The 7452-nt window shown below is 40.0% G+C and overlaps 1 protein-coding gene across 1 annotated transcript; it reads right to left on the bottom strand.

The window, feature by feature from the left end:
- Positions 1-5857: 5857 nt before the first annotated feature.
- Positions 5858-7240, bottom strand: LOC146580656 (uncharacterized). Its single transcript, XM_085268082.1, has 2 exons — positions 7131-7240; positions 5858-6690 (listed from the first exon to the last, which is right to left on the bottom strand). The coding sequence occupies exons 1-2, from the start codon at positions 7238-7240 to the stop codon at positions 5910-5912; spliced, it is 891 nt and encodes a 296-aa protein (XP_085124208.1). The 3' UTR covers positions 5858-5909.
- Positions 7241-7452: the final 212 nt, after the last annotated feature.

The following is a 7452-nucleotide window of genomic DNA, read 5'->3' as shown; positions in this document are numbered from 1 at the left end:
GTTGTGCAAAACCAAAGTCCAGAAAGTCCAGTGTGTGTGTAAGAACCATATGTGTGGGTCAGTACTGTGTGGTGGTATGATTGAGAGACCGTATCGCCTGCGGGAAGAAGCTCCTCCTCAGTCTCTCTGTGTTGGTCTTCAGGGAGCGGAATCGCTTTCCTGACCTCAACAGAGAGAACAGTCTGTTGTTGGGATGGCTGAGGTCCTTCACGATCTTCCTGGCCTTGGTCCAGCACCGCCTGCTGTAGATTGAGTGAAGGTCAGGGAGCTCGGAGCGGATGGTGCGCTCAGCTGACCGCACAACCCTCTGTAGAGCTCGTCTGTCCTGCATGGTGCTGTTCCCGAACCAGGTTAAGATGTTTCCCGCCAGGATGCTCTCTATGGTGCACGAGTAAAAGTTCCTGAGCACCTTGGAGGGCAGTTGGAAGTCTCTCAAGCGTCTGAGGTGGTAGAGACGCTGTCGGGCCTTTTTCACCACGGTGTTGATGTGACAGGACCATGACAGGTCCTGCGTGATGTGAACTCCGAGGTATTTGAAGCTGTCCACTCTCTCCACTGGGCACTCGTTGATGACGGGGGTCTGGTAGTTCCTCTCCTGCTTAGTGCTGAAGTCCACTATCAGCTCCTTTGTCTTACTGACGTTTAGAAGGAGGTTGTTCCTCTGGCACCAGTTCTCCAGATTCCTAATCTCCTTCAGGTAGGCCGACTCGTTGTTATCAGAGATCAGGCCCACCACGACGGTGTCGTCAGCAAACTTGATGATGGTGGTGGAGCTGGTAGTGGCCACACAGTCATATGTGTACAAAGAGTACAGCAGGGGGCTCAGAACACACCCCTGGGGGGCTCCAGTGCTGAGAGTGGTGGAGGCTGAGACATGTCCGCCCATCCTTACTGCCTGTGGTCTGCCAGTTAGGAAGTTGGAGATCCACTGACACATAGATGAGCTGAGTCCCAGATGCTCCAGCTTGGTGGTGAGTGTGGAGGGAATTATGGTGTTAAATGCAGAGCTGTAGTCTATGAAGAGCATTTTAACATAATTCCCCCTTCTAGTGTCCAAGTGAGTGAGTGATGTGTGGAGGAGATGGCATCGTCTGTGGAACGATGCCATCTGGACCCACTACAGTTCGCTAACTGTAGTGGGTCCAGTGTGTCTGGTAGTGAAGAAATGATGAAGTCTCTGACCAGGTGTTCAAAGCACTTCATCACTACTGAGGTGAGGGCTACAGGGCGATAGTCATTGAGAGAAGCAGGGTGGGGTTTCTTCGGGACAGGAACAATGATGGACTCTTTGAAGCATGTGGGGATCACCGACTGAGATAAAGAGATGTTGAATATCTCAGTGAACACAGGAGCTAGCTGGTATGCGCAGTCTCATTGGATACTGTATGCCAGCAAGTACGCTTTTCCTGGAGGCTGCTGGCTTTTAGTTGCATAGTAACGCTATAGGATGACACATCAAAATGCCCAGACACACTGGAAACTGGCTTTGGTCTAATTGCTGCACTTTTGGGTGATTTACTTGCCTTCAGCCCCTTCAGAAACTACAGCAGAACAATTAGAAAGACAAGGAACTGTGATGACTCATAAGTTATCTCTGCTGTAGCTGATGATGAAAATGTTGGCTGTCTATAAATCAAACGGTCATTTAATCGCTCCTAACTTTTTGTTTTTCTAAGAAATGAATCTTCATACTTTTATTTTTATTAGAAATAATAACAGAGTCATTAGGGCAGGGACACAATTAAACAGGCTTTTCCTAATCATGGATGTGAGCCCAGAGCAATCAGCAGGTGCACTCAGAGAAAACACAATATTCACACTCGATGTTAATCAGGTGGGTCAATCATCAGCCCGACTCCAGTGTAAAATCAGCAGATGAACTGTGATCAAGTGTGAAATATGAGTAAGAGCATGACAAATACTGGATTTTTGAGGGTGATACCAACATTGATTTTATTTCAACAGTAAAGAACACCCATAACGTTGGATGGAAAAAATATTTTAAGTTTATGTTGTTTAAGTTATTTACTCGAGGCTTGTGCTTTATATGCACTTGGTTGTTACAAATTATTATCATTTCATTCATTTTTACGAAGGCCATAACCAGGGCTTAGAAATTAGTGAGCAATTTTAATGAAGCGTGACTGAAATATTCAATTCAGTTTTATTCATATAGCATCAAATCACAACAACAGCTGTGTTTTATATTGTAAGGTAAAGACTTTTTATCCCAATACTTTAAACATTTACATCATGACTCAACCAGTCTGGAATTTTCAAGTTCAATACATTATAATTAATGAAGGAAACTGATAACAGATTTATTTACAGTTAAAAACACGAGGCACTCTGAGAGAGAAAAGCTCTGCCAAAGAGGCTCACGCTCCGGATAGTGTTTCCTTTTAAGGGAATCATATTTTGTATATACTGATTTTGTTCTCTTTGTTTGCAGTGTAGTAAAAATAGCACATTTTGACAGATTATAATGGGATATTTATAATCCACAGTTTTAATGATAAAAGGGAGTTTATGAAAATTCAACCTTATTTGACCCTGAAAAGAAAAGTTGTGAGGTGTGCTATTCAAAATATCTGTATATGGAATGCTTAACCTCTCCCATTGAATTTTAGCACGGTAAAGACACAGCGTAAGATTTAGACCAGCACATTTCCAAGTTAGATAATTTTATTGGAAACTGTAACAAACAAACAAATAAAATCGACATAATGATCAACAAGAAAACTTCACAAACTAGAAAAAACACACAAATTCAGATTAAGGTAAAAACTGTAGATTGCTTTCACTATACAATGCTTAAATATTCACAAATGTGAATGTACTGCATGGCAGTACAGTTAATTTATATCTGCCAGCTGTGCTGTTGGCCAGAAGGGTCCAGGTAGAAACTGTGCTACTGCTGAGTGATAGATATAATGAAGCAGAACATGCAGGAGGTTAGTGCCACAGGAGAGGATGCAAATGATCCACTGTGAAGAAGAATGGCCCAGGGAAAATAATAAAAAGCTACAGTATTTACTTATATAAATATACTCTATGGAAGTTGGTTTTTCTCTGTATGTATGATTGGAGGTTCTACCTTACAATATACTGTTGTTGTAATTTGGTGCTGTATAAATAAAATTGAATTGACTTGAAGTAGAATTTTCTGGCATCTCTCCTTTACTTTTAGTAGTTTTTTAATGAAAACTTTTTTCCTTTTACTCCTTGCATTTTTAAAATCTGTACTTTCCACTTTCTACATTTCCAAACCAGCCTTTGGTTTAACATTTGAGGGGAGTTATTATTTCATGTCACTGAGAGCCTAGAGGAGCGACCATAAAGAGAGTGACTTTTTTAAAGTGGCAGGTAATTTCAAATGCATCATTTCTATCAGCTCAACAAACATCAGCAAACACACAAACTATGTGTGTGCAGTCACACAAACACAGTGCTAGCTAAAGGTCCAGCTGCTGTATTTCGCAGGGAGAGAAAAGAAAGTGAGCTAACTTCACTCAGAGATGGAGAAAGATAAGAAGGACAGGAGAGGAGAGGAGAGGAGAGGAAGAAGAAAGGTTAGATTTAAAGGTAAGTGGGATTTCATAACCTGGAAATTTAAAGCTCACATGTAAGTCCTCATGTTTTTAAATGTGTCCAACTGTATAGGGTATAATATAAAGACAGCATAAACATTATACTGTCAGTGTAGAAGATGGAAATCAGCCAGGATAACTCATGAAACATCTTGTTGAATTCACTTGATTAAATCCACAAAGAGCCGTGAACCTCAGAGGAGCAGCATCAGTCGATCAGCTGATCACAGCCTGTGCATTAAGAAAATCCACTTTTCATTTGCTGATTAAATGGCAAAGTCACCATTTACAATGTGATCAACAGAGAATAGAGATATTTTGTTTTCGTTCTTTTTCATTGCTCATGTCCTACTTAACTGACTCAGACTGAGTACATTTATTAGAATTAATATTTACACTTAAACAAAGTTTGTATTCCTATCCACTAATATAATTTATTATTGCACTAATATAGCACCAGGTTCAATTAGTTTAACATAAGAATACGTGGTAGAACTGTTCTTCTAGCAGTTACTTTATTACTGTAAGTACATTACAGAGCCTGTACTTTTTTACATTTACTTGACTAAAGAAGTTGAATCAGTACTTTAACTTTTACTGGAGTATTTTTAACAGTTTTATCTGTACTTCTACTTAAGTCCAGACATGCTGTACTTTGACCAACTCTACCTCTGTCTCTATATTTGATCATTAGTCTGCAGAGGAACTAGATTTTTTATACAATGATAAATTTACACCTGTACTCTGCAAACTGCAACAGAGCTCATATCTTTTATGCCACTTTAGATCTGCTGTGTTTAGAGTGCAACATATGATTTTCTAGTCATATTATGTTCCATACTTGATGTTTTTGGAGACTTTTATGTTGTTAGGCAGGATAATGGCATCACATTGAAATTTAGGTGTTAAAATTACACAGTGATTGATATTCATGTAAAAGAAAAAGAAAAACATTTAAATGAGAGGCCACTAAATAAAGTTTTTTTAGTAACTCTCAGCAGTTCATTGGACATGAAATAGTTGGTAGACATGTTATTATTAAGTTTATGAGAAACTTCACGATTAAGGCTAAAGGAAATACTTTTATTCAAATACAATTTCTTGTCATAATGGATGCAAAAATAAATTAATAAGATCTATTTATGGTTTATTGTTTGAAGCCGAGCATCTACTAAGCCATGCCGACACCGGCCACCACCCAACCCACCTGAGGCTTTCCACCTCAGTCGTCTCCCTCTTCTGTGTCCTGAAGGTTCCCACCTTCTCCGCCGTCGTCAGTCTCTGGAACTGAAGCCTCATGAACTGATTTGTTTCAGCTGATGGCCACGTGGTCGGCCTCCTGAACTGTTTTTTTGGACTGTTTTTTCTTTTCTTCTGAGTTCTCCTTCCTGGAGCTCCAGCACCCACCCACCCAGGTTGGGTGGAAATGTTCTCATTTTAAGAGCTTGATTGTGAAAGATTAAACTGCTGATGTCCACAGAGGTTTAAAGATAAGCTATAAATAAATAATAATTATGCATACTTTATTGAATTCCTCTCTGCACTTAACGCATTCACTCAGTGAAGCAGTCTACCTATCTAATCTAACACTCAGGGAGCAGTGTGCAGGGACAGTACCTTTCTCAGGGCTAGCTCATCTGTTCAGTGGAGTTGAACCCCTGATCTTCAAATCATGGGGCCACCACTCTACCTACTGAGCTATCCCTGCCCGAACTTCAAACTTACATACATTTTTAAAAATCTAAAAAGCCATTTTTGTCATATATTCTTTTATGAGTTTTTTTTTCTTTTTTAAATGTTCAATCAGTATAGCTCTACTCCTAAATGGACCTTTGAGGATTTGAGCATTTGGCAAAAATAAGAGTTCCTCTTAATTGTAAAACACAAATCTGAGGATGTTGGAAGACATTTGAGGTTCTGATCAGCTTTGTGGCATGTAGATGGTCCTTTTATTAAAGTCCTGAAGAAAACTCATAAACACTGAGGCCCTGCTATGTGCCAACGTGTATCTGGACCCTTACAAAACAAAGATGTGAAGCAATATTAATATTTATTGGGATTTTTTTTTTTAATTTCCAGGTTTCAGTTACTGTTGTTGATATGTTAAGAGTAAGAATAAGTTCAGATTCTCTTAAAAATAATAACAATAATATGTTAACAATTGTTGGACTTGTGGAGGTATTTTGAGAACCCTAAGAGACTCTTATAAACATCTGAAGGAAAATATTCTTTAATCATCGATGCAGACTAATCAGAAATGTTGATTAGTGATTTTATTGTATTTTGGAGAGTTAGAACAAACAGGTGGGATTCTCAAAGTCAGTCAGTTTCTTGGGGTCTGAAGCAACAACAGCACAGAGCTCTGAATTTTTGGAAGAAGCCGTTTCTTTTCTTCTTTTTCTCCTTTATTTGAATGTTGTCAGACTTCTCTGAATTATTAGTAATAGAGACAACTGGCTCAGACATGGATAGACTTACAGAAGGGAGTTCCTCACTGGGAAGATCATCAGACAGAATTTTGGAAGCAGGTTCTTCAGTACGAAGAACATCAGCCATTTGTGAACTTTCAAACGGAGGTTCTTTAGTAGGAAGAACATGTGACTTCGGCAGACCTTCAGAATGAGGTTCTTTAGTTGGAAGAACATCAGGCACTACTGGACTTTCACAAGTGGGCTGGAAGATCTGGCATATGCTCTTCTTTGCTACATCAGCAATTGTTCTGAGCAGCTCTGGTGCAAAGTTTGCAATTTTGTTCAGCAGAATCTGTTCTGGATATTTCTCTCTGACTTCAGACAGGATACTTTGCACCATGCCACCTCTGATGGACCTTGAGAAGATGTCCTGGTTTTCCATTGTTGGGAGAGATTTGGACACTCGATCCAAAGTGGCCTTTGTCACACTGGTGGAGAGGATGCTCAATCTCTGGGAGGCCATGTTCAGTAGGGAGTGAGGAGGAAGCTCCCAGAAGCCATGCAGGACACGGGGAACCACCTCTATCACCACATCTGGAGCAGTGAGCAGTTTGGAGGTTTGTGCATCCTGCTGCCTCTCTTTAAGGAGGTCAATGTACTTCCTGACATTGCTGAGGAGCTTAGGTGTTCTGCAGAATAAAGTTATAAGAATGATCTTTTACACCTATTTAAAGAATCACAGAAATATTGAAACACTGTAGCTGGACTGTTAATTCAGGAGGTATGGCCTCTGGAAATCCCAGCAGCATCCAGGCTTGAAACTTGATGTCCCTCATTTTATGTATTATGTTCACTGCCCACACCTGAAACAGAAAGCACGTTTACATTGCAGTTTTGTTGAAAGGTTATGTGATCATCATGGGAAAAAAAAGATCTCCAAGTGACTAAAAGTTTTCTAGTCTTACCAGTTTCAGAAGAGGTTTGGCTTCTGTTTCTTCCAAATCCTCCAATTCAAACTCCCAAAGTGTTCAAAAGAAAACAAAAGAGAAGTTTTCTCTCAGCATTTACACTTCAGCACAAACAGTTTCAGGTGTGAGGTGGATGGTCTGTAGGTGTCACAGTAACTCACTGCACGCTGACTGTCTCTTTGCTCCTCTCCACCAAAAGATCTCCCATATGTTCTGCAGTGAGGCTCGATGGTATTTGGTTTTCCTTCTGAAGTCTGAGGAACTCCATCATCATTGAAATCTAAAAATAAAAGGAGACATTTAATCAGCACCACTCTCAAGTCCTCAGAAATCACCTGATATTTTATCTCAGTTTTGGTTTGGATGGGTCTGGGTCTTACCTGAGCCCTGTAACCAGGAGGATACTAGCAGATCTCCACAGTATCATATATGGGTATGTTGAACAACACCTATCAAAAAAAAAAAAAGAGATTACTCATTGTT

This window comes from Mchenga conophoros, linkage group LG3, assembly GCF_057382185.1.
Source record: "Mchenga conophoros isolate Kocher_MC1m ecotype Shallow Benthic linkage group LG3, M_conophoros_male_GT1.1, whole genome shotgun sequence".
NCBI classification, from domain to species: domain Eukaryota; kingdom Metazoa; phylum Chordata; class Actinopteri; order Cichliformes; family Cichlidae; genus Mchenga; species Mchenga conophoros.
Note: the sequence above shows the minus strand (reverse complement) of the source record. Positions and strands in the feature narration are given on the sequence as shown.

Coding starts and splice junctions, on each gene's coding strand:
- LOC146580656 (XM_085268082.1), bottom strand. CDS start 7,240: ATGATGGAGTTCCTCAGACTTCAGAAGGAAAACCAAATACCATCGAGC. Junction 6,691..7,130: donor AAAGAGACAGTCAGCGTGCA/GTGAGTTACTGT, acceptor TTTATTCTGCAG/AACACCTAAGCTCCTCAGCA.